The sequence below is a fragment of the Gossypium hirsutum genome, chromosome D04, assembly GCF_007990345.1.
Source record: "Gossypium hirsutum isolate 1008001.06 chromosome D04, Gossypium_hirsutum_v2.1, whole genome shotgun sequence".
Classification (NCBI taxonomy): Eukaryota; Viridiplantae; Streptophyta; class Magnoliopsida; order Malvales; family Malvaceae; genus Gossypium; species Gossypium hirsutum.
Window position 1 is genome coordinate 3323255 of NC_053440.1, and position 27438 is coordinate 3350692.

A 27438-nucleotide genomic window follows, 5' to 3' on the forward strand; every position below is an offset into this window, starting at 1 on the left:
TCCATCATAACTGAGCCTCTCACCTTCTTAGCATATAATATGATGTATGTATAATAACCCACGTTTATATATATTATAAACCCCACTCATATATTATATATATACACATATCTTAGTTCTTTCAGGTCTCGCAATTCATGCTAAAATATGATATACAAATATACTCATTTGTAGTTTATCACGACTCGTCGAACTAAACAACTTTCTACTTGTATTTATCTCGGTTTGTTAAGGCTCCACCAACATTTTTAGCTTTGCACAAAACTTCCATATTACTAAGCATTCAAAAACAATTTAGCTTATTCTAGAGGTGCTCATGGGCCGGGCCCATAAAAAATTTTGGCCCGTGTCCTAGGTACTGGCCCAGCCCGGCCCGAATATGGGCCTGAAATTTTGTCCAGGCCTTGGCCCAAGGAAAAATTCCTAAGCTCGGGCCCGGCCTATTTTTTAAATAAACACAACAAAAAAAAATTTAGAAATTAAAAAAAATATTTTAAAAATAAAAAAATTTTAAAAAAGTATTTTAAAATATTTTTTTTTAAAAAAATATTTATTATATTCGGGCCGGGCCAGACCGGGCCCGAGCCAAAAAAGTGGTGCCCGAGGCTCGAACGGGTCTCATTTTTTTATCCAAGCCCATATTTCGAATCTATATTTTTACCCAATTAAAAGGAGTAATTAGAAACTAATGACAACTAAAGAGTATGATGTCATGCTTCCGAGAGTGATGAAAATAATTTTATATTTAAATAATTAATTGAATAGTTGAATTGAAAATGGAAATGGGTATGAATATCGGGTTTGAGATATATGTGAAAACTATATAATTGGGTTGATATCCAAAATTGTGAACCCAACAAACCATTTAAATGTTAATCAAATAAAATGAATTTGGCAATTTAGCTGATTCGGACGGTTTCGGCAAATTTTGGCGAGGGCGGTCATCTGCCCTGAGACTTCACGTTAAATAACAACGATGGGCCGCCATGGCCTATGTTCTCCATCATTTTTGTGGGTGTTTATAACGCAATAGAAAATAGTAGAGGGCATTTTTACTGAATTCTAGGTTTTAGGGTTTTATGTGTTGCATCATGCACTTCTTTGTAGGTAAAGGAAAACAGATCCAAACTACCAACTTTATTCTACTATTATTTCATATTTGGGCTTTACGTCAATGAATTTGGAGCCATTTTAGAAAAAAAATCAGTTTTAATTTGAAAGCAAAAGGGGAAAAATGCTGGAAAGAGTGGTTCATCAGGTGCTACTAGGATATCTTGGCCGATATGTGAAGGATTTCTCAAGGGACCAAGTGAAGGTCACTCTTTGGAATATCGAGGTTGAATTGAAGGACATAGACCTCATTCTCGAAGCCTTTGATTATCTGCAATTGCCTTTTGCTCTGAAGCAAGGTCGAGTTGGGAGACTCAGCATTAAGGTTCCCTGGAGTTTGATTGGAGGTGAACCCATTCTTATTGCTTTGGAAAATGTTTTCTTTTCTGTATCCCCCAGGGATGATCATGAGGTATTCTTTCTTTTTTTTCTATCTTACTTCATTCCTTTGAATTTAAAAAAAAAGAAAAGAAGAAAAACTCTAATGTAATTGATTCATTGTGGCAGTGGAGAATGGATGCAATCGAAACAAGAGAACTGGCTGGCAAGAAGGCTAAGCTTGCTGCTGCGGAGCTTGCTAAACTATCTAGACGTGTTTGTGGTTAGTTATATATCTCCATATACTTTTGAATTTCTAGAGCAAATTGTAACATGTTATGTCTTAAGTTCAATGATGGTTATAGATTAATCTATTTTTGTGAACTTCAGCAGATAATAAAGGAGGGTGGTCATTCATTCCCTTTGTTACCACAAAGGTAATCCATTTTTTGGAACCCTTTTTTTGTTGCCTCTTTGTTCAATATTTGTGCTTATAAATTTATTGTTGAATTTCATTGTAGTTTCTTGAGGGTTAATTGCTCCCTCTGTTGCCGCTGATTCTGTTTCTGCATGTTGCAAATACACTGCTCTGACTTTTGAATGTTTTCTATTCTATACTCATGACAATTCATTTTTCCTTTTAGGTTCTTGAGAATATCCAGGTGTCCATTAGAAATTTCCATGTTTTGTACAGTGATATGCAATCAAATTCAGTAAGCATACCATCTTCTCCTGCCTTATGCTTCTTCTATGGTAACTCTTGTTTTTTTTTCCATTTATTATAATAAATCTGATGCTTTGCAACTATTACTATTTAAGTCACTTGCATTTATTTGTGTTGTTTGCATTTGTTTTTAAGATTATTTTTATGTCTGTTGGTATTGCTTCTATCTGTTGTTTTCTTTTTTGTACTTTATTGTCCCTTTTCTTTTCTTTTTGGTGATTCTAGCTCTAGGACTTTACCATTTATTACAAGAAATAGAAATTAAAGAAGATGAATGTCTAATTGCATGCTAATCATGATCTATTCTAGGGATGCAAGTAGACTTAGTAAGCCAGGGAACCATTGTAGATTTTCCTTGTGAACCACTTACTTGATCATCTATAATAACTATTGTCTTTATTTGTGTCTGACTGCAATAAAGGGTAATTACTAATGAAGTGAGGGAGGTGGAATTTAGAGATCTTTGATAAATTAAGCTTAAAGCTTGGGTTGTTTATGTTTATATGCATAGGCTGAGCAGAGGCTTAAAAACGTATGGATGCTTTGAGGAGTCCCTGTTTTGAATTTTAGAATCATATGTAATTTCTTTAAAAATTGGCATTAAATTGTTTTTAGGTTTTATAATAACATTTCTCTTTGTTATGTTATTATGCAACTTATTTGATTTAACGTCTGGATGCTTTCAGGAGTCCCTGTTTTGAATTTTAGAACCATATGTAATTTCTTTAGAAATTGGCATTAAATTGTTTTTAGGTTTTATATTAACATTTCTCTTTGTTATGTTATTATGCAACTTATTTGATTTAAAATTTTACAACATTTATTTACTTAAATGTTTTTGCAGGAGCAGGTTTTATTTGGTTTAAGATTCTCTAGCTTGACAATGTTAAAGCAAAATTCGGTTGGGTAATTTCTTATATCTACTATAATGTTCTTGATTTTCATTTTAATTTTCACAGACACACACTCTCTTCCACTTTGTCATAGGGACATGAAGAAGTAAGTTATTTGAATTTCCTCAACTTAATGGCAATAATAGTTGTGGCTTGGCTTACATGTGAATTTACCTTGTTCTGCATTAATTTTGTGAAGTACCACTAACCAATGGCAAATTTAATTTGCATTTTGTTTTCTTTCTCTTTTTCATAAGTTTTGCAAAAATTAAGTCCAAATATTGATTCTTATCTTGATATGTAATTAGCTCTAATTTCAAATAAAATTTTTCTTACCTTACAATGCAGGCTGAGAATGGGTCAGGTGAGCAAAGTTGTGGAGGTTGAAGGTTTGGAAATTTATTGTAGCATCTGCAAGGATACTGCCAAGGATTTGAGCTTGAGCCATACTGGGGGTTCCGAATCCTGGTTCAATTCACACTGTGTTGGTGATAAGTCTGAACATATAGTAGAGCCATTCAATGTATCACTGTCTCTTTTGGTATGCAAATTTTATTGGAGCTTTTTAGTTCTTCTGCTCAAGATTTATTCCTGTTTGAATTTCATTGTAGTCTCTATGTAATGTAGGTATTGGTTGGTGATTTCTATATATCTCTATATGTGCTGAAATGAAAAAGAGTAGTCTGTAGCAAAGCTAGGGAGCTGCTTTAAGGCGATCATAGTTATATCTTTTATGAACTTTTCTCTTCAGGATTTTTTATGATCTTTGCTTGTGATAACAGGACTCTTTTGTTCTATTAGTCTCTTTTATGACTAAAATCAGTTAACATATAGTGATTTTACTATTCTGTAACTCTCTCTCTGCCTATGCCTTGTGTTTTACTTGCATCCTTAATGTCGGCATCATGTGAAGCATGTCAGCATCTTGAAGGGCCTAGGTGGACCTTATTTCTTTTCCCAGTTTTCAAGAAGTCTAATTCTGTTTTAAAATCTGTCCCTGAATTAGATGACTGTTAAGTTAATTACAGCATTCCACAAGATGATAAAACTAAAAGGAAAAGCTTTATTCTGTTTTCTTGGATGGTGGGTGGGATAAGGAGCTAGAGGAATTGCCTTCGATTGTTTTCCAAAAAGCATTATGTTAATTTTGAACATTTGTTTTCTGGTTTCAGTTTAGTGATGGTAAGGGCATAAGCATTTTGTAGATTTAAGTGAAAAAGATAGGTTATGAGTTTAAAAGTTATGTGCTTACGTCTTTGGATAAAAACTCTCATTTTCAGGAGGGTGGTTTTTTAGAAGGTCTAAATTTAATTTAACCTTGTCGGGTAGAGCTGCAAATGAACCATGGCATGTGCTTGCATGTCTCAATGTTGAGCTCTGCTTGTATTCAACTTAATATTTAGCTTTAAAAAACCTGCTTGAGCTAAGCTTGATAGAAGCTTATCAAGTTTTTCCCTAACCCTTATCTTTTGGCTCTATACTGTTGTGTTTAAAACCAAAACAGTCAGTGGTCTTGTTTAACAAGCTTTTAGTGGTTGCTATTGAAACCAATAACTGTAACTGCATAATTTCATGAAAATTTGGTGCAGCTGTATCTAGTTTAGGCTTGGCTTAACTGTATTTACCTTATTGCCTAGCCTTAATCTTCTGATTCAGTGCCGCTCCATTCAGATCCAAAATAAGCGATAAATGTACTGCATGAGTTTTGAGAGGATAGCATAAGAAACCGATTTCCGTAATCCTCAGAAATTTCATGCAAATTTCAATAAAAAGCCTTCAGGGATATTGTAAAAGTTCAAAAAAGATACACTGTACAGATTATCATTTTATAGAAAGAGAAATATGGTTATTAAATACCACGGCCAGAAGATTGACAAGTTAACGTAAACTGTTCTGGGTTTTATTTTATGAAGGTTTTGGAATGTGGATATAGAATATAGATAAAGCGGGATTAGGGAGACTTCTTGCTTCTTTCTCAAATTACATATAAGTAGTCATCTAATGTTTATAGTTTTATATTTACTAAATTTTCCCTGAAGGAAAAAGAAGTTGGGTGCCTTTTAAGGTGAAGATATTGGGCCCTTACATGGAGTTTTGGTGGTTAAGGGGTGATGGAATATCAACCTAGATATATTTTCTGAGTTGAATGCTGCCGCCTACACTTGTGTAGGGTGATAGGAAACTGGGGGATTTATTCATTTAAATTGTTACTCTGCTTTATCCAATATTGCTCTTACTTAAGCTGGTGATTTTTTGTGCCTTCTTAGTAACAGTTATTTGTGGTTTAAGGATGCATTATTCGATAATAAATATCCTTGTTTCTTGAAGATAAGTATTGTTCTTGAACTTGAGGAAATTTGTATGTGCATGCATTTATGTGTATATATATACATATATACGAGTTACAAGTTTTCATTGAATTTGTACTATTTACTTTAGAATTTTCTATCATACTTCTTTGTGGTTATGCAGGTGAACAGATCAGAAAAACTTAATGATTTGCCGCAGTATTCTATCAGTGCTAAAATGACCTGTTTGGTCAGTTTTCCTCCTCACCAATTATTAGTACTTTATAATTTTGTCAACCCTTTATTTTGAATGATATTTGATTTGTAATTTGTGTTCTTAAATTCTTTAAGGTTTTGTCTTTGAATGAGATTCAGCTGCAGCAAATCTTGATCCTTTCAGATTACTTATCTACAAGTCAGTTAAGGGAGAAGTAAGTTAGATTTTTCATTCTCTGTCATTTATATACAAACTTAATTTCAAAGTTTTTCCTATAATTTCAGTGGTTTACCTAGTTCTTACTGTGATTTGGTGATACTCCTTTGGAAGAAGAATTTTTGTTGTTTTCATATTTATAATTTCTATGAACTCACTTAGTTTGACTATGATCGTGGTACAACCATAGGAAATTTCATATTTATAATTTCACCCTATTCTACTTGGTCATTTTCTAATTTCATTCGTTTGAGCGGAACTGTAATTTTAATTCCTTATTTGCTGATTTTAGATTATTGTAGGAGTATATTTGCTTAGAGTTAAAGTCGGTTCGTTGTTTTGCTAGTTTCATTTCCTTTAGACTATTTCATGCAGGATTATAAGTCTAGGAATTGATGTAGATATTAATATAATTTGATAAATGAAATTAGATTTATACTATTATTAGAACTCTTTACCAAGTTGGTGTAAATGTGTGATGAGTCTAAGTGACACCAACTTGGTAATTTACGTAAAATTGAAAATAAAATTAAAATAATGAATTTAATTCAGGAATATTTATGTCTTTATTAATTTAATAGAAACTCATGTTTTCTTGAAATACTATCTACTCCTAAAATGCTACCATACTTGAGAGTTTCCTACCTCATACTACTTGGCTGTCTTTCCATATTTTTACCGCTTAGCTTCCCCTTTTTTTTTTTTTTTTAAGCTATGCACCCATTTTCTTTCCTTTTCTTTAAATCATGTTTTATATTTTAAAATTAATAAAATTTTCATTCACATAGTGGGTGTGTCGAATTCTAGTATTGGTTTATGAGTAGTTCTTTCTCTTTCATTTACCTTATTTATCTTCTCCTTTCTTGCTATAAGGCCTGTTCAGAAAAAAGAAACCTCTTCCATCAAAGTATACTCTGCAACCTAAATCAAATTCCTTTCGTGTTGATAAAATTTAATTTGTTTCAGTCTTATTTCATTTCTAAATCCTACTATTATCATAAAAGCCTAAATTTCCAAAATTTTCTTCACTGTCTCTCACTGGATTTATACTTGGTCATACCTCCAAGTCTTGTTTTGCACAATGTTGCCTGGAATTTTTTCTAGTTTTGTTAAGTGCTTCTTGGCAATTTTCAACTTGCCTTTATTTACTTGCTGTATATGTTTTTGGGAATATCTTTTTGGCAGAATAGTAATTATCAATAGAAAAGAGTCAATACTTGCTTTAGGTAATATCCATTTGAGAAGATATATTTTTTAATTTTTGGCAGTTGATGCTCCTCTATCCAAACTTCGAGATAGAAACCAATTAAAGGTCCTAGAGCACCTTTTTTTGTATGGAATTAAGTGGCCATTTGGTACCTTCCCTTATTTTGGTTTGAGGGGGATGCGATTGATTGGTATTAAATTGTTGGAAAGATAACATTACTATGTATCATAGGCACGAGAAAGTATTGATTAAGATCTTGGGAAGGTCAGACTGGCATGTCTAGTTGATTAGGTGCTTTACTAGCAAAGTTCTAAGAAAGTTTTAAACTACCTCTACCCATTCAAATGAGAATAAACTACACATCTTAAATTATAGGCATCCTCTTAAGAAAATATATCAACTTTGTGATCAATTGTTAATGATAATTGTTTTTTGGAGAAAATCTCATGGTAAAAAGTTATTTGTAAATGGACATTAAGATTATTATGCGCTAAAAATTACTAGATTCCTATTTTTACATAATTTAGCTATTCTTTTAATTTTGAAAAATATGAATTGATTGGAGTAGAGTGGCCAAAAAATCTGAAAAAATCCATATTATTTATTTATTTCTTTTTTTCTTTCTTGCTGGGAAAATTTACTAGAATTTTCTAGGCAAAAAGAAGTTTCATGGCGCTGCAATTCTGGCCAAAGGAAGGAGCTACTAATACCAATTACAATACTGCCTTGAGCATGCTAACCAAGCAAAACCTCAAAGCTGCATGAACCTTTATAAAATTCAATGAAAGCTCTAAACCCCATGCCAAAGCAAGTCAGGATTTCAGAGAATGAAGATTTATTTGGTCTTGACGCAGGTTTTTGACATGGTCTGCATTTTCTGACAGAAAAAGAACTGCAGATGGTGAGTATAGGTATATGATTGTGGTTGTAGGTGTGAATTAAAAGATGTGAAGAAAAGGGTGGGGGCAAGGTCGGATAGGGAGGTAGCTTGAATGGCAATTTTGTCACAATAAACAGTCTTCACTTTACCTGAACAGGAGAAAGTAACTTTACCAACTCCCTTGGGGAATCACATTCCATTGGAGGTGGCAATCGGGCATGTTGAGACATTTCTGATCAAAGAGAATTTTGGTCGTTTCGGGACTGTGTCATTTAGTTAGGTGCTCTGATTATTTAGTTTTAGGTCACTTATGGTCCATTTTGTTGAGTTTTAGAGTCATGAAAATTATTTCAGGTTTGTCTTTTGGATCATCCAAGTACGAACTAGTTTCGATTTAGGCTTACGTGGATTTGGATGTTTTCTGTTTGGGCTGTATACTTTTCTCAAATTGAGTTTGGTCGGGTTTTGGTTAGGTTGGGCAGGACGGTGTTGTCATGCTTGAATACTTTTTTCCAGCTCTATATTCCATCATTTGAAGGGGAGGAGATGATCATGATAAGTTGTTTTTCCTAGAATGAGCCTAACCACACATACAATCTCCTTACTCCTATTTTAATTTTGAGGAAAGTGCCTAGCTTTTTGCATGCCAAATATTAGCTAAGGTTCTAGAATTTTGATGTATGCTTAAGGCTTTTTAACAAACCTTTTATGTTAGGTTTGGCTAACTAAAGGTTAAGTCTAAATTTAAATTGTTGGCCTACAATTTCAGCCACTTTTGATAAAAATTGAGGATCTTGGTTTTTGGAATTTTAAATCTACACTTAGGCTTTAATCTATTGATAACTATTTTTTTTATTCTTTTGCATTTCACTCTTTGTTTGGAAGGATTATTTTCGTTCTCCATCTAAAATTTAATTCAATGTTTGTTATCATTTTCAATGGCACATAATAATTGGGGTTAGTTTGTAGTAATTGATTATGTAGACCTATTTAATTCTTGTGTCAAAATCATAAGAGCCTTATTTCCAAACTCTTTGGCTTGCCATAATGAAAGAGCCTAGCAGCCGGACTTGTTATGACTTCGATGAAGTAATTTTTGGTTTACCTCTATGTGTTATCTATTGAGGATTTGATGCTACTCGTAGCTTTTATGGTTTCTTGATGATTGGATAGATCGATTAGCTTTTTCCTTCTTTTTGATGGGGTGCTTCTACTTTTAAAAATGTTGTTGCATTTTTTTTAATCGAATAACTTTAATGAATGTGACTAAGTATGATTTGGCAAAGCAAAACACAAAATTTGGGACCAAAGCAATTTTAAGTAGAAGAGGAGACGAAATTGCTTGGTTGGAGGGATAGAAAGAAGAGGCAAATAACAAGCTCAGATGGAATTTCACTGCTTTTTGATCCATAGCTATAAAAAATAAGCAACCTCAGTTCTAATAACCCTATATACCATAATAAATGCAGAATTTGAGGTTTAATGCTAAATGATATACATTTGAATAACATTCATAATGTGAAACCATGTAATTGAATAAATTCTTGTAACTTTCTTGCCTCGAATCAGTTTCTCAGTTGCCTAGCGTTATCTTTTCTCAGCCTTTTGGTCTTTTTTCTCCTTTTACTTTTGATGGGGTTTTGTTGCATGCGTGTTATATTTGTAGAGCTAGCAAATCATTAATATATCTCTCAGTGGAAGGTTCTGTCTTGACTTGCTCTCTTATTCATAGCATCTAGAGCTCAAGTAATCTTCTGTTGGTGTTGGTGGTGGTGGTGTCGTCGTTATTTGTTACTTTTGTTATCTTAAAAATTTTATCTCTTGTTATTGACTTAGGTATGGACGTTATCGTCCTTGGTCTTCTCCTTTGTCGAGAAAAGAAGATGGTTGGCAAAGATTATGGTGGCACTATGCTCAAGAATCTATTTTATCAGATGTTCGTGAGAAATTAAAGAAGACTTCTTGGAGATATCTTGGACAGCGATTGTAAGTTTGTTTCAACCATAATGCTACCTTTTTACTGTCTTCATCCTATACGCTGAAGTAGGAATTAATTAGAAATGGTTCTGATGTTGCCTTTCCTTTCCCTGTGTGATTAATAGCCTAATGGTTATCATGCATTAGCATTGAGCTTGCTCCTGTGGATATGTAGTTTTCCTTTAAAGTTAATGGGACTAATAATTCTCAGATCAAATATAGAGCTTTAGACACAAGAAGTTGGAAAGCTTTTCCCCTGTTAGAATGTTATTATTATTATTATTTTTTACGTTATTAATATAAAATTGATTGATCTTGTTTTAAAGAAATTTTTATTTCCACTTTTTGCTTGATATGATTCTGGCAACTTTTTGGAAAATTACACAAATTGCCTTGAAGTTTGGCTGCATAACTAAAATGTCCATGTGGTTTTGATTCTAATGTTGAAGTAACCATATTATAAGTATATAACAATCAGACTCTTGTGTCACATTCTAGTTCTAGAGAATTTTACATGCCATGCCTGCCCGGTGTTGCTAGTCTACCAATGTAAGCTGGAAGTATAAAGTCACTAGGAGCTTATGTCTCTATTCTTGTGTGTTCTTTGTTAGTTGCCGAAAATTGAATTAATACAAATGAAATTTTCTTTATCTTCCGTCTCCAATTATATGTTGATTTCATCTGATTAATATGGGGTGTTGGGTTTTGATTTCAAATGGATGGATGATGGCGGTGTAGTCTATTATATGAGGTCTTGAAGCAAATTATACTTTTAACATTGTAAATGCTGGTTGGAAATCAAAGAAAAAGGTTACTGCTTTTATGCCATCTTTTAGTTATTTTGGCTTCTGCATTTTATTTTGGGTTTTAGTGATAAATTTTATTCAGTTCATAGATGGTTGACTTGTCCAGGTGGCAGTTGCTATTTAACTGTAGAGAGGAACTATCAAAAGGATTTGATTGTCATGTGTGGTCAAGTTTATTGTCAAATCAGAAAAGGATGTGTGATTTTCCTAAAATTATAGACATTGACTTCAAATATGAGCTAAATTATAGATTTTTCTTGTTGTTTGTTGGGAGGAAAATATTTGGCATTTGTATCCCTTTTCTTACTTGTTTTGACATGTTAAATGAATAAGAGATTCTTTTGTGATCACAGGAGTAATCGCAGAAAGTATGTTAATTTATACAAGACCAAATTAGAGCTTCTTCGACAAGACCAGGTAAACTACTCTTCTATCTTAGTTGCCTTGTATATGCACAAATACATAAAACAGCAATAGCTCTCATCCTGACCTCTTTTTAGTTTGGTTGTTGAATTATTCAGTAGTTGATACCAGTTTCAGGGAGACGCTTTTTGGCTCATAATAGGTTATACTTTAGTATTTCTTGGCCTTTCCTTTTTTCCCTCTCCAATAATGTCCTTTGGGTCCTATTAGGTTGAACTTGTAGTTTATGTATATATGTGATGGTTCATTTGTGGTTGTAGTACTTCAGCAGTCCTTGCAATTTGTCAAAATGTTCAGAATATTCAAAATGGTCTCAATACTAACACTAATTTTTGGATTGAGGGGAAGGAACACTAGGAAAGAGGGAAACCCTTTCCTCATTTGCCTACCTTTTCAATTAAAATAATGGAATGAGAGGGGTACAAAGCTCCTCTCAGTTTCCCTTCTCCTCAAATCTGATTTTCTCAATATTGGGGTAAGAGAGGCGGAACTAATTTTGTTTCTAAAATATCTTGTCGTCATTATCTTTTAGTCACAAACAAAACCATTTGAAATGTCCAAATTTCTCTTTGTTCCGTTACCTCAAAGCTTTTAGTTTTTTTCCCCTCCTAATTTTCTTTTTTGTTCTTGCACATGGACTTCCATTTATTGTTATGCAATTCAAAAGTAGCTCAATCACTCACCTGTTCTTGGCATAAAAACATTTTCCAATTTGTTACCAGCCGATTGATGAATCTTTAATTCGGGACTTGGAGCAAATGGAGAAAGAATCTGATATTGATGATATTTTAAGTTATAGATCAGCTGCGGAACATGAACTGCAGGTATGAATACTCTGATGCACTGCTTTACAATTATATCAGAATGGTTGCTATATTTAATACCTCTTAGATCTCATGGTTAGTAGTTTTGGTTTATATTTCTACTCTGTTTAATGTGTTGATCATGACTTGACATGGTTCTATGAATTTTCATATATTTACTCACAGTTTTTTTCCCACTTTGTCAATATATATTTATATTGGTGGGCAGGAAGTTTTATTGAAGTCGTCAACAGCCATTTTTTCTGTTGAGAAGTCAAGACTAGATGGTCAGTCATCTGGCAAGTCTCGAGGATGGTTGAATTGGTTGTCCCGAGGTATGCTTGGTGCTGGAGGAACAGATGACTCTAGTCAGTTCTCTGGTGTTGTTTCTGATGAAGATGTGCAGGTACTTCTTATCCAAGCTGTAGTTCATTGAAAATGCTTTAGATCAGACAGCTTATGGCTTCCCCTCTTTTTCACAGGATATATACGAGGCAACTAAGTTCTATCCTCCAGTTTTGTCTGGAATAGACGCCGATACAAATGATAAGATTTACTCAAGGGCAATCGAGTTCAGCATAAATGAAATTTCTGCAACAATATGGAGCATGTATGTTAGCTTACCTTTGAGCCTTTTTTGAGTTAAAAATATATTACTGATTTCAGTTTAGCATGAAAATATATTGATGTTAATTGTTGTATATATTACATCATATATTGTAATCACAAGAATTTGGTGTTAATTCCTTTCTCCATATTAAAACTTGTACATTTGTATGGCACTTTAGCTTCATATGACACTATAACAATTTCTGTTTGTGAAGATCCAGGCTGAAATCTTAAACAAAACTTCATGCTTTGAAGTATCTTAACTTTGGATTGGGCGAGGATGTGTTGCTAGTAACTTCTGAGTTCTTCATAATTAATGATCTGATCTTATAATTTGTCCATTATAGCCTTAATTTGAATATTGTTAATATCACTTAAGAAACCTGTTGCTATTTAAGTTGCATTTGCTAAGAATGGGAGTGAAATTTATGATATATAGTATAAGGCTCTTTCTTTTAGAGAACATGGTGTCCTATTTATGCACTTCAAAGCTTCAAAATGAAAACATAATTGCAAAATCCAAGGAAAATCCAAGGAAAGAAATAAAAGCGTTATCTAAGCCATAATCAAAGAACCCAAATTAATGGCCTTTCCTAGCACAGATTTGATAGAGGTTGCCATGGTTTTGTTGAGATGAGTTTAGGAGGATTTGATGCATAGGATGAGAAAGAGAGATTGGTAGAGGTTGCCATGGTTCGGTCTTGTTCATCTATCATAGTGTTATTGACCTTTTTACCAGAAATTAGTTATCTATTCCTTCACACATTTGGTAAAACACTTGGGTTTTGGTTTCAGTAAAAATTTCATCAACATGTTGCAATAATCAAACATCTGATCAATAATATATTCTATCTTTGTATATGCTCGAGCTTCTTGCATGTTTCTGCTCGCCACTCTGCCAACCACTATTTTGTCATTGGTGAGGATTGTTGGCTCTTGATACCAAATTGTTACATCCCATTAAATAAGGACCAGTCTTATCACATAAAAAAGGAAATCTATTCTTAAAAATAAAGCGAATCAATTGAAATAAAAGCATATTCAAGAAACCTAAGAAAAGAAATAGAAGTGTAATCTAAGCCTTAATTAATGAGCCCTAATTAGTGACTTTTTTTAACATAGATGTGACTTGTGTCAAAGAATCAGAATGTTGTCATAGAGTATATTCTTGAGCTACATTTGATAGTTAGTGTAACCCCATTTCATTCTTGAGTACTAAAGGCACCAACATGGTAGTGACAGTTCCCCTTTCTGTTGCTAAAAACAACTCTGAGAATGACAAGGTGATGGAAATAGTTTCAAGTGTAGGTAGTGCGATCACTCTTCTGTTAAAAGGTTGACTCGTGCAGAGATGGCGAAACGAAGAGACAAGGGTTTGTGCTACAATTGTGATGAACCATACTCATTCAAGCACCAATGTAAAAAAATATTTTTGTTGGAGATAAAGGATCTTGATGATTTTGTCTAAAAAAAAGTATTTTATTGCAAATAAAAGTACTTGGTTTTGGTTTCCTTAACTATAGTTTCTTATTCTTCAAGTAAACTTTAGTTTCTTAGTTTACAAGAATAAAACCCTATGTAACCTCTATTTAAGGGGACAATTCTTAGTAATAAAATAGGACAGAAATTATTCTAATTTATAGAGGTTTATGACTCTCTTTCTAATGAGTCTAAGGTTAGGAGCTCCATTTGACTAGTTCTAAGGTTAGGAGCTCCCTTCAACGAGTTCCATACGTTATTCTCATGGTAGAAGTCGCAGCAAGGGGAAGGCTCCCTTAATTGAAGTGAAATTTTTTCGTCAACAGTCCGATGATTTGATCCATAATCCTTGACCTTAACACAAGCTTATGTGCATCATTGAGGAACAAGAACATGCAAAACCCATGGAACTTAAGAAAACTTATGAAGAAGACCTACTGAATCAGGTGGTTGAGAGATTAATATTTCAAAATAAAAAACTACTATTACAATTGTTTAAAGAAGCAACATGTAAAAAATATAAAATACTTGAAACTTTGTCCATGCCGTCTCTGCTAGGACCGTGCCTTGGTAGAAATGTGAGTGGGCAATGACCTTTTTGCTACTGTATTTTGCTGCTTTTATCATTGAAAGGAAACATGCTTTGATGTGCATACTACCTAATGCAATAGTTTCACTAGAATTACAGGAAACATGGTGCTACTTTCAGCTATCAAAATTTCCATACCCTGCTATTGCCATATTTTTTCACTTATATTAGTTAATTGCTTCTTTTGACGTTGCATTACTTGTAGTTTACATTGTCCACTAATCTTTGAAGCAAGTAGTGGTTTTGGGCATGTTTTTTTATTAATATCATTAGTACTTTTTGGTCCATATAGTTAAACGTTAACTAGGTTGCTTTGCTTTTGTAGGAATTTGTGTCAAGATATTGCTAGGTTGAATCTCCATGGTGCAGTTATGAAGTGCAACCTTCAGGAAGAATTGGTAAATGTGATTGCTTTTGTTAAGTCAGGAGAGATGGTTAATGCAGGCAATGAGCAAGTGATTCGACTAATGGTAGGTGTTTCTATGGTTACATACCAGTTCAGCTCTTCCACTAATTTGCTGGATTAAAATGGTGAATGTATTTAGTTAAAAGGAAGTCCCTAGGTGTCTGGAGTTAGGTTAACGTATCATATAAATGTAAGAAACCTATTTGTGCAGTTAGTGAAGCTTCTAAATGTTCTTCTATATCATGGTAATTTTGCGAATTATTAGCAAAAGCTTAACTAAATTTGCTGCCAGGGTTTATCTAGTTTTGAGTTGCCTTCTTTCTATGAGATGTGATGAATTGATAGTAGGATTTTAGGTGGCAGAATCTGCAATTTAGACATTGGTTGGAGTATGAATTTGGTCCTTCTGTTAGTTTTAGCTTTCTATTCCAGTGTTAATTTAATCCCTGCACTTCTATTAACACCATTAAGGGAAAGATGATAACATTATATATAAATTTCAATATGCGTGCGATATTAAACTCATTAAAATTAAGTTAGAGGGACTAGGACTTCCTAATTTAACTACAAACATTACTCATCTGCATGACATTATGAACCCAAGCCTATCGGTTTTATACCTCCCTCCCTCCAAGGAAAAAAATCCCCTCTAAAATATCCGAATTTCCATGTCCCAAAAGCACTTCTTAAGAGAAACCTATTTAAAATGCCATTGCTAACATTAGGGAAGCCTCATGCAAGTTATAAAATAGTGTGAATGGAACACTTATTGGGATTTTGTTTTCAGATGCTGCAAGGTAATTCTGTTCTATGATGACAATATTTTAGAGGTTCTTTTGTATCTATCTTATGTTTTTTTCTTAATTTGTTTGTTTTCAGTCCTGTATGGAGAAAAATGTTGGGGAAGATCTGCCCTCTTACAGAGTTCAAGTAGACTTGTATCAGAGGCGAGATGCTGAATTGTCAGTGAATGTAATTTTATGCCCTTTTGGTGCTATTTGGAAAGCCTTTTCTACTTGATTGTTTAAACCTTGTTTAAGATATTTTTTTAATGCTCTTTTTATTTTTACAAGTCTTATTTTTTTTTTCTTTTGTGCTCAGGTCATGCTTCAGTCGCTTGAAGTTGCTTATGAAACAACTTTTTTCTGGGATTTAATTGAATTTTTCTCTGTTATCAAATACTTTGAATTTCAGCATGAAAGGGTAAGATGTATTTATATTAATCTTGCGACCTCTAACAGTTACAGTCACAGTTCTTATGTTGGCAGATTAAGCATGCATCAATCTTGTTCAAACATTTTCAATTCCTGCAGATGTCTAGTGCAGTTATTGCCATTCTTTTCTGTTCTTTTTATTTTTCCATTATGTTTCCAGTTGTATTATTTTGCTATGTTGCCTTAGGTACTTCTGGGTTTTTTAGACTTCTAATCTATAAAGCTCTTTGCTCATGTGAACAAGACAGTCTTAGACTTTGATTTCTTCGAAATCTCATTTAAAGTGGCCAACAAAACTGATAATGCAGTAAAGTATAATATGTTTCATCTTACTTTTGGATTTTATTCCAATTTTACAGATTCGCCATAAATTGAATATAGGTTATGAAATAATTTTAATTTTTTTAGAAATCAAAATAATATATTTGGGGCTTCCTTTATAGAATTTTGGTGTGCATTAAAAATTTGTTGTTGTTCTAGTCCTTTTTTATGCAGTAGAAATAGGGGAATTTTTTTGGTATATAAGAAGCACAATATCTAGTTATATGGTTTGTCAAAAGTTGGCTTGTATTGGCTTTTTGCAATGCTGCCTCCACTGCCTGCTAGTGACCAAACAAAAGAATAAACTTGATGAATGATCTGGGAAGGTTTTTATTAGGTACCGTCTTTGATGGGGGATGCAAATTGGTATCCCTTTCAATGTAAAACAAAACCATTTGATTTAATAATGTTTTATATAGTACTACAACTCACTATAATGGACCAATGGGGACTAAACCCATTGTGCCATAAAATAATTAAGTCGTGTATACTTTCCCCAGACCTGTTCCATGTTACTGGTAACTATGGTTTTGGTTTTGATCAAATAAGAGATCAAGTTTGCAACTATTGATGTTACTTCCCTGTTGATGGATGCTTAAATATTGTTTATCCAACAACATTTCAATGTTAAAGAGTCCAATGCATGAACTTACCATTTTGGTTGTCTTCTTATTTCGTAGTGGCGGTATTCCTTCAGTTCTTCAACCATAGAATAATTAAAATAACATCTTTCTATGTCTTTATGCATGGTTGCATTTAAGTAATGCTAAGCATTTAACCTAGTGCAGGTTTTATCTTCGCTTAATGGGATTGAAGATGTTAAATCTCGATTGCTAGCAAAAGCTGAGTAAGTGCTTTTGGTGTTAATGTTGGTTAAAATTTTATATGTTTTCAAATATTCCGTATTGTAGATGCACAAATAATAATATTTTGCAGATGCATCCTGTCGAGTCATAAGAAGGTGGCATGGGATGTTAATATCAGCAACATCACAATAAATTTTCCCTCGGGAAATGCAGTTTCTGAAGAGTTTAACATGGTAATTGCATTGTTTACTGCATTATTTGGATATTCATATTGTTCCTCTTGCTCATTAAAGTTAAAATTTTGTATTATGCTTTATTTACGTGTAGTTTTGTACATCAATTGTGTGCACAGGTTCTTGACTTGGGATCTCTTGTTTTTGCATCGAAAACGGAGCTCAGTTCAAGTATTGATGGACAATCATTTATCCGGAAGAACTTAGTTCATTCTGCATCAATCTCTGATTGGTTAACGGGTTTTCAGCTACAAGATCTTTATAATCACTTTGACATCAAACTAGTTGATTTTGAGGTCAGGTACATTGTTCTTGTTAGATATTCTGTTTTATTTTCACTATTCTGAATTCTGATGATAGCAACTTATGTGAGCAGGTGAAGTTGGTGAAGACTAATTATCCCCACACTATCTCAATTGTGAAAAAGTTTTGTGCCTGTATTACTTTTGCATCTTGCATTATTCCTGATGAATCAAGACTGAAACAATTGGAGGTAATTAGATTGAATCTTTTAGATTTATATTTATCTAGTACTAAGACTAGGTACTTTTATTTTAACCATTGGAAATGCTGAAAGTATGCTTGATTCTATTGTCTCCTTTTTTTCCTTGTTGCACTTTTGATGATTCTGAAACTGAACATTCCTTATTGTATGCTTGCTTATGGACTCTGGAGTTCCTCTTTCTCCATTCTCTTCCCTCTATTGACCTCAATTTTTTTTCCTTTGTTTGTAAATTATAGTTTAGGTCAATGCCTAGATTCAGCTAGGTATAACTAAATTTTTAAGTGATTTCAGAGGAAACTTTTGGTTGTTTCTTCAGATGAAATCCCTTTTTGCTGCACTAATATGACATCTCTTACTTTAACTGGGGATGGTAAGGAACTTATTGTGTCTTTATATTTGTCTTGTGTGGTGACATTTTGAAGAGGGTGAAGATATTATTCTGATAGCCCTTTGGGTCTCTAGTTTCATGGAAATATTTTGGGATTGAGAGAAGGAAGGAAATGGAGAAAAAACTAGCAGGAAAAAAGAAACTTGTTCAAGAACAAGCTCTTTTTAACTTTTAACTGGATACATTTTAGCCAAAGGCTTCATATATTTTAGGTGGCTTCTAAGCTACTTTTCATCCAAATCATGTCCAAAATCGTTGTCTTTATCCAACAAGATAACTACAAATCTTATGAAACATGAAAAACTAACAATGGTGACTGTAATGTGTTAACCTGTAAAATGGAAATGTGCCTAACAAAATACATACAAGCTCTAAAACAAATATTCACAATACTCTTGGTTTTAAGTTCTCTTCTTCTTTTTCTTCTGAAATGTTGAAATTCATAACATATTTTTTCTTGTCTGAAATCTTGTTTCTCAGTGCCGATGAAACTCTTTATTATCGTCTGAATTAAGTCCTTATTTCTCTCTAGTTTTATTATGTGGGGAAGCCCAAATAAAAAGGGGAAAGAGAATTCTGTCAGAATTGGTTTTTATTCTAAATTTTTCTATATGATGTTTGAATTAGTTGGTGTTTGTCTATAAGTGCTTCCTTCATCTTTAAAGGATGTGTAAATTAATAACTGCTCATGTGTCTATTCTTATGAAGATCTCTGAATCTCTGAACTTTAACCTCCCTATATTTCTTGAGAATCTCATTCTTTCCCCCAATTCCCCATACCTCATTGAGCAGTTCTCTAGTAACTACATTTGCCGTGGGCCTCTCTGAATAATTTGTACCGAGATGCAACTGACCGTAAGGCTTGGATATGAACAGATTTTATGGGTTGTATTGCTCTTTTTGGTTGTTTCTCCCTTCTCCCTTTCTTTTTGCAACTGTGCCATTTGAAGTCACTTGAGGAACCTATATAGCAAAAGTTCTGTACCTGGGAGTTTTTAAGTTTTTGGTTCTTTTAGTTGGATTTGAATGTGTAAATGAGATGTGTACTTCTAGGATTTTCCTTCTGAGTGGCTTTCTTGATTGCAGGTTTATGTTACTGTACCATCGCTTGATGCAAACCTTTCTCTATCAATATATGAGTCAGTTGTTGCACTGATGGTTCTTCTTAATGCACAATGTTCAAGATCTGAACCTGTTGTGCTGAGAAACCCTGATTCACTCCATTCTGCATCAAGTCACCTAGGGGATCGTCCTTTTGGTTTGACTCTAACTGCAAGCATCAATTCTGCAAAGTTACTTCTTGATCTTGCTAATGATGGAGAACATAGCTCTTCCATCATGCTTGCTCTAAAAACTCTAGATGTGTGGTATGTTCCTGACTGTTAAGTTTCTTATTAAAATATGTAGATTTATTTTTTTCTCATGTGGATATAACTGAGATTAAGCCAGAGGTTCTTTGCAAATTGTATACGTGGGTCATATCAATAGTTTTTTGAGAGGTTTGTTAATAAAGTAATTAGCAATGAATGTTATTTGAATATTTTCTTTACTGAATGCTAGGTAGGTGCATATGCTTTGTATTAAACTTTTTTACAATTGCAGGTATTCTCTCATAGAGTATGAGACCTGCCAAGTCTCTTTGAAAGCAATAGAGGTTACTGCACATACGAATGGTGAAAAGAATAACCATGTTTTATGCTCATTTGGAGATCTATATCCCTCAAATACTGCAAATCAGGATGGTATGGCTAACACACTTGGTGATGCAAGTGACCCTTTTGACGAAAATAAAACTGCTGAGGCTTGTTTTGTTTTATATTATGAAGCTATTGCAAGTATAGATTTCACAAGTCACAAGTTCACATTATACTTGAATGATGCTGACCTCCATTGCTATCCATATATAATTGGATTATTGGTTGGGTTTTATGATAGAATATGTTCATCTACTGCATTTATTGGAGCAGAGAATGCTGTGGGCCCCGCTTTTGAAGATAAAAGTACAAAAAATATGCCAGGTTTTCAGTTCAGAGGCTTTGATTTCTCAAATTACTCTGGAATAGGATCATCTGATTACGCAAGCTTATCTTTGGATTGTTTCCTTTTGTTACAATGCATAATTCAGGTTCCGTAGGTAGTCTAGGGAGTTCACTTCGTTTCCCGTTCCTGATTGGCAGAAGTCATTCAGTTTAAGAGATAACAAGTTGAGAAGTCCAAGTTGCAGTTCAGAGAAGGGATTTAACCCTTTCATTCCTCACCACTAAAATCCAAAGTGGGTATGGTTGCATTTCCTGTGTCAGGGAGTTCTCCTGAAGCAAGTCTAGATGCTATTGACATCAATCTCTCAGGTGTTAAACTGCATTTCCATGATTCATCTTGTATTGTTGGAACAATAACTCTGCCAACCTCCAAATCTTCGGTTAGCATTTGTGATGATTGTATGGATCTGGTCTCTTCTTCTGAGGGGGCGATTCTCACATCATCGTGGTGGACCAGTAATTTCCACGACTTTTTGTGGGGACCATCATTACCGAACCTTTCCCCAATCTTAAATATATGTATGAAGAAAAGGAATTTTGGATCACTAAGTTCGCAGTTTGAATTTAGTATTGGAATTCAGCATACTTGTTGGGTTCTACCATTCCATTACATAGCCATCATAATTGGTTATTTTCACTGGATGATTGGAGATCAAATCCAAGTATGCAGTCTACAAGCAAAAGTATTGAGCATATGGAGAACCAAAGTGAGATTGCTATCATTGTAAATTTGAGGTTCTGGAATCCTCTTTAATTTTTCCCATAGAAAGTGATGACCAACGGTTTCTGAAGACAGATATTCAGCAGTTGTATGGTAGTTTTACAAACCATTGTGTTTGAGCGATGTACTGAAGGACATTCCTCCTGAATGTGTGGTTCCAGAAAATAAAGTTGCAAGATCGAATAATTGTCTGAATATTTTTGGACGAGATTTGTCTCTATCATTGTTGTTGTTCAAGGATGATTGCATAACGTTTATTCCAGGTACTAAACCGAGAAATTTCCCTTTGGTGGCACCATTCAGTGCTGATTTTTGGATCAGAATACCTAGTGAATTGGAATCCCTTTCCGAAAAATCTTCTGATTACACATGTATCATGTCAAGGGTTGGTGTTTGTCAAGTTTATATTGATGGTAAGATCAGTTAATACCTCTTGGAAACTTTAAATATGAATAATACTCGTCACTTTTTCTATTTGGTATTACTACATTGTTCTATAGTATTGCTTGATTCATTTCTATTCTTGGTCCTTTGACAGATTTTATTTCATTGGTGGATTTGAAGTGTTACTGGAAATCATCGACCGGTTTCCATTGTTCATGATGAATCAAAAAGTTACACTTCTGATGTTTTACAGTTTCTACAGTCAAGGAGGTTGCAAAAGGAAAATAAGGAAGTATCAGTTGTAGATTCTTCCATGACCTTGATCGAAGTCAGATGTTATGTTGAATCACTCTTGATACAATTGAATCGGTTGGGGAAAGACTTACTTGAGCCAGTTTCTAAAGCTGAAATGAGCTTTATTTGCTCCATGTCTCTGACAAATGAGACACATATGAACTTGGATTTAAGTTTTTACTCTTTAGAATTATTGTCACTTCCAAATTTGGTTATACTAGCACGCTGTTCTGATGCTTGCTCAACCTCATCAGTTTTTGATCTTTCTTTCTCAAAATCTAATCCATGTCAAAATGAGTTCTCTATTTGTCTTCCTTCCCTTAATATCTGGCTACATTCTTCTGACTGGACTGACATCCTTGACCTGTTTGATTCTTATGGGAAAAAACTTACCACAACTGCAAAATTAGATTCATTGCCCGGGAGTTCAGCCATGAGTGTACCAGAACATGTTCCTCAAATTTCTGATAAAATGTCTGCCCCAACTTGTGTGCCACTTAGCACCATGCAGGAAACAGTTGTTGTCCTGAGGTCTGAAAATATTGGAATCATGTTTTATTTTCCAATGCATGTCGCTGGAGAAGAATTTACTGAATTGGTGTTCGCTGAAAAGGGCTCGCAGAATGTTTCATCTACTGGTACTGAAGGGAAGCTTTGTAAACTTTTGACATTTATGACACACAGCAAAAGTAGTGAACTAATTATTTCTGGTAAAAATGCAAAGTTCAAGTGTATTCTGGAAAAAACAAGTGGTGCTGTGGGTTCCAAGGCGATGATAATGTCAATTATTGGCCTCTCTTCCAGATATTTCAAGTTAATGTGGAGACTGAGATATGCAATATCGAGGAAAAGCCAGTACATGTCAATCTGGAGATTCAATGTGATCAGCTGGATGTATGGTTATCACATCAAATATTTTTTTCTTGCATGATGTAAGGTTTGATGTTCCTGGATCAAGATCTCAGTATGACTTTGGAAGCATGGAGTTCCAGATCCAGCTAAGGAAGGATCTCTTATGGTATCTGATGGACGGGTAACTTTACTACTTTATGCAGTTGACCTTGAAATGTTGAACTAGTGCTTGAGAAGAGTTAATTGGTGTTATTGCTTATGCTGCATTATACTTTTGTTGGGAAAAGGTTCTGATGAAGCATTAATTACTGTTTCTTGTCATGTATACCACTTTATCTGCATGTGTCGTGCTATTCATTATTTGCAAATTGTTAACTGTGGAATAATTCACTTGCCTCAATTCTATAAAAAAATTTGCCTACTATATATGGAGCTTGCATGATGTGTAGGAGATCAAGATTTCATATGGTGTGGGTCAATCTTATATTTTTAAGTTTTGATACTCTCTCTTCCTCCACAAGTGATGTGGGAGAAAGGCATGATATTCTGCTTTCCAATTACAGTTTATGAAAGATAGTGTGGTTGTTTGGCTGCTTCTCAAAATTTGTAGCTGTCGAGATAAACTATGTATTGCAACTAGGCAGTTATCTCAACATCCTTAATTTTGTTGTTCTTTTTTTCCTCTGTTTAATTAAAGTTACTGTGTGTTATCTATTCAAAAAAAAAAAAAAATCTTATTTGGTTGACTTCCTCACATCATACCGTTTCATTTATTAAGTTCTGTTCTATCTTTCAGTGGAGTTGTAGTGGACCTCTTTTAGAAATTCTTCTGAAAAACTTCCTGTTACGTGCTAATTTTACTGGAAACAGCATGAATGGTGCAGTTGCGTGTGATCTCCAAGTGAATTACAATAATGTTCACAAGGTATATTGGCATATAATATGTATTGCTATTGTATTTTAATCTTTACCATGACTTATATTCCTTGGTGTACTGCTTGGATTTGTTGTAGGTCTTCTGGGAGCCTTTCTTGAGCCCTGGAAGTTTGAGATGGAGATAATTAGAAAACAGGACCTGAATGCTCTGCTAGACAACTCCAATATTACGGATGTGCATCTCATTTCAACAGGACAGCTTAACTTCAACTTTACAGAACCCCTAATTGAGGTACATGTTGTACTCTTTCCTTTTCATGTTCTTGATAGTTGTGTGATCACCTTTCAGATAAGTGACTTAGGTGCTTGAATAAGGTGGGAAATAGGGGATGGGTGGAAGAGAGTGGGAGAAAGTAAAGGTAGGGTAGATATCATAGGGAAAATGGGTAGGAGCAGAGGAATAGAAGAGGAGAAACTGATGTAAAATAGAGCCTTTTGATACAAATGATGGGATCCGGTTATACCTATACTCAATTCACCATTAATATTGATTATTGAAACTCAGTGCATGAGTGATTAGACTACTTAATGATCTAAATTCTTAATAAATTAGAAAGATGATGGTAATCTATTGGTCAAGCTGTATTATTGATCCTTATACTTAAGGCCATATGGCAGATTTACTCTTACAATGATTTGAGAATTATTCTACATCAGCTCTTCAGAACTTGAAATTTTAGCCCAATGAAATGATGGATAATAGAGTTGATTTCCTTCTTAGAGTCTGCTGACATAATTGTTGACCCGATAATGTGGTATTGACTTAGCATATGTAGCGAGCTTATTTGCTGGTGGTTGGGGTTCTTAAGTGTGGGTTTCCATAATTGTTGACCCGATAATGTGGTATTGAGATTTCATAGATTTCATTCCTTTCCTTCACTTTCTAACTCTCTCATTTCTCACTTCTAGTCCATTTCTTTTTCAACTCTCAACCCCATCTCCATGGCAAAGCTATTCGTTCTCTTCTTTTTCAACTCAGGCTTTCAATTGTTCCTCAGCTTCCATCAAGACCTAGAATGAAAAAGACGAAAAGTTGGTGATGAAATAAAGTATGAGAAGATGAAATGAAACGGGTTGAGAATCCTATAGAAGAGATGGGTTTTGCAGATGATTAGGGTCTTAAAAAGAGTTAAAAAAGCAGAATTTTACTTCCATTTTCTCATTTTCACTCAAATTAAAAAAATTTCTAATTATTCTTTCTTCTTTGGATAATACGAAGAATTTAAGATGAGTCATTTTTGCTTCTTTTTTTTTTTTCTTGATTTAGTTTTAATTTATCATTGAACTTGATGGTCGTGTTGGGAAATTAAAGGAGGAGGGTGATTTTGTTTTAGTAAATTTAGGTTGATATTTTGGGTGAGTTAATTTGAAGTTTAATTTTGTAACTGTTTTAATTGTGGGATTAGGGAGTAATGGTGGGGATGATGTTGTGGTGGATGACGGTGGAGGTGGTGGTGCTGGCTGTGGAAATGGAGGAAAGCATTTCGGCTCGGTTTCTTGCTCGATTTGCCTTGAAATGGTTACTGAAAATGGGCATTGGTCGTGGGCTAAGCTTCAATGTGGTCACCAGTTTCATTTTGGGGTTGAGAGCCAGAAAGATGGAGAAATGGAGAACTAAAACATGGAGAGGATGAGAGTTTTTGCAGAATATTTTTGGGTAATTACATTTTCTTTAATTAATTATAAAATAAAAATGAAATTAAAAAAATAATATAACATGTAAATACATGTGTTGCATGACTATTGGTTTAGATTTAACCATTTAACACGGTTAACCTTGAGGACCAATTCCTGTATCAGAATCCAAACTTAAGTACTTAATTGGGACAAACAAAATATAGGTACCACATTGAAAATTGAAGCCAAACTTAGGTACCAAATGGTATATTAAGATAATTTAGTGATGGTGGAAGGCAGCTAGCAGGGCATAACTAGGATCTGAGTTCTTTGCGGCTGGCTGGGAGCTTCTGTTTAGAGAGTGAGGGGTGAGTTTAGGGAGATTGATAGAGAAATGAATTAAGAAAGCCACATTGATAAGAAAAAGATGCAACTTCATCAGATGCCTGAACAAATTATCATTATTGCAATGTCAGCAATGCCATTGTCAGACCAGCAAGTCGATGTCCACATCAGTGAACTCAAAGGTGGGAAATAAACTTTGCTACTGATTGGACTGAAATTCCAAATCCTGAAAAGTATGGTAGCAAAATTCTTTCAGTCATGCAGGGGGATTTGTGGCCTAACCACACGGTGATAGCATAATTCGACTGAATCCAAGGATAAAGTATATGCAGAGTACTACTGAGTCCATAAAATATAATGAAATCAGTAAAACTAAGTCCAAAAATAATTGTTCATAATCATTTGGACATCATTGTTACAATATCACTTGACGGTGCACACTGTCGATCTTAAAATTCCATTTCTTGTGAAGCACTGTAAACAATTGAATATTTGTTATTCAAAGAAAATAGGTAAACTGGTAGTTGTCATAAATATTGTTCGTCTTCATAGTTCTACTGCTGTTCATGCTTGTGCACCAGAGTAAAATTTATATAGATTTTTAATCTGCTGTATAATCACCTTGGTTTCATATGATATAGACAGTTTTCTCAAGGCGTTTTCTTCTAATGATATGTTACCACACTAATCTCATGTTCAGTATTTCTTATGTTTAGATTTGTACTATTAATCTATAATATAACTTTTCTTCTTCTTTTCTTTTTTAAAAATAAAAAATAAAAACCAGACTGTTCTCAGGACAATTGAAATGGTTAAGGATGCCTGGGGATTTTGGAACATGATCTTCTGAAAAGCAAAGATTTCTTGATCCTCGGCTCACTGAAAATATGTCTGGAGGAAGATACGCTCCTTATATACTTCAAAACCTGACTTCTTCACCTCTAGAGTATCATGTTTATCAAGGACAGGCCAGTCTGATCAGTTTGATGCCTCAAAAGAGAAAGATGGAAAAATTGTGCAAGCTGGCGCTTCTGTTCCAATTTATCTTAATGACATACCGGACGAACAACTTATCATTATAGGCCTAGTCATTCTTCTGATAATCTCAGTGAGAGGCAATCAAATGGGTGGCTCATCATTTGATGACTATCAACTTGATGATGTCTGTTCCTTCTGCTCCTGTTTCAATGGATCTTGTTGGACTTACATATTTTGAGGTTGATTTTCAAATAATTCACAATACAATGTAAACCTGAAAGAAAATGTGCAACTGACGGAAAGAATGGTTTGTTGTACCTGTTGTGTTTGATGTTTCAGTGCAACGGTATAGCAAGCTAATACGTTGTACTCAACGTATGTATACGTGCGCATATTATCACAGATTTTCTACTTTTAGCTGTTTGTTAGCTTCTTCTAATTCCTGTTAACTCAGGTGATAATCTAAATGCTACTTCAATTCCATTGGAACTAAGGTTGATATCCATTGGTATTTCACCGAAGGTGCGCTCGGATCTATGTTTGATTCCTATAAATTTCACTGTTTATATAAATTTATGTATACCTGTCTTCATCTCTTCATTTGGATTGATTATCCAGATTCTAGACCCAGTATATCCTGGTCAAGAGTTTCCACTGCCTCTACATTGGCTGAAGCTGGTCGCATGAGGTGGCGTCCTCTTGGGAATTCTTACCTGTGAGTGAAGCACACACCTCTCTGATCTTCTCTCCTTGAAGCAAGATGGATTCTCAGATCTTTTGTCTGTTACCCATCTCATCCAAGCAGTGCCCATTTCGTTGTTGCCTATCACTTCGGCAATTAGCATACCTGCAGCTGAAGG

The 27438-nt window shown here is 34.2% G+C and overlaps 2 protein-coding genes across 4 annotated transcripts; both read left to right on the top strand.

Moving 5' to 3' along the window:
* The first annotated feature begins 852 nt into the window (after positions 1-852).
* Positions 853-21595, top strand: LOC121216240 (putative vacuolar protein sorting-associated protein 13A). 3 transcript variants are annotated; one of them, XM_041091697.1, is made up of 22 exons: positions 853-1522; positions 1618-1711; positions 1819-1865; positions 2073-2141; positions 2997-3058; positions 3394-3586; positions 5518-5583; positions 5685-5764; positions 9690-9839; positions 10990-11053; positions 11782-11883; positions 12092-12268; positions 12345-12472; positions 14865-15009; positions 15825-15917; positions 16047-16148; positions 17269-17327; positions 17417-17519; positions 17639-17815; positions 17896-18012; positions 19499-19779; positions 20015-21595. In XM_041091697.1, the coding sequence occupies exons 1-22, from the start codon at positions 1235-1237 to the stop codon at positions 20544-20546; spliced, it is 3129 nt and encodes a 1042-aa protein (XP_040947631.1). In that variant the 5' UTR covers positions 853-1234; the 3' UTR covers positions 20547-21595. The 3 variants fall into 3 exon arrangements, with proteins under 3 accessions (XP_040947631.1, XP_040947632.1, XP_040947633.1); XM_041091698.1 differs by having other exon boundaries at positions 1822-1865; XM_041091699.1 differs by lacking the exons at positions 853-1522; positions 1618-1711; positions 1819-1865 and having other exon boundaries at positions 2073-2181.
* LOC121215884 (uncharacterized) lies at positions 20691-26437 on the top strand. Its single transcript, XM_041090684.1, has 6 exons — positions 20691-20907; positions 21033-21186; positions 21737-22883; positions 23499-23627; positions 23716-23870; positions 26388-26437. The coding sequence occupies exons 1-3, from the start codon at positions 20691-20693 to the stop codon at positions 22779-22781; spliced, it is 1416 nt and encodes a 471-aa protein (XP_040946618.1). The 3' UTR covers positions 22782-22883; positions 23499-23627; positions 23716-23870; positions 26388-26437.
* The last annotated feature ends 1001 nt before the right edge of the window (positions 26438-27438 follow it).

Coding starts and splice junctions, on each gene's coding strand:
- LOC121216240 (XM_041091697.1), top strand. CDS start 1,235: ATGCTGGAAAGAGTGGTTCATCAGGTGCTACTAGGATATCTTGGCCGA. Junction 1,523..1,617: donor CCCCCAGGGATGATCATGAG/GTATTCTTTCTT, acceptor TCATTGTGGCAG/TGGAGAATGGATGCAATCGA. Junction 12,269..12,344: donor TTTCTGATGAAGATGTGCAG/GTACTTCTTATC, acceptor TCTTTTTCACAG/GATATATACGAGGCAACTAA.
- LOC121215884 (XM_041090684.1), top strand. CDS start 20,691: ATGGTTGCATTTCCTGTGTCAGGGAGTTCTCCTGAAGCAAGTCTAGAT. Junction 20,908..21,032: donor CACATCATCGTGGTGGACCA/GTAATTTCCACG, acceptor ATTGGAATTCAG/CATACTTGTTGGGTTCTACC. Junction 21,187..21,736: donor GCTATCATTGTAAATTTGAG/GTTCTGGAATCC, acceptor GTGGATTTGAAG/TGTTACTGGAAATCATCGAC.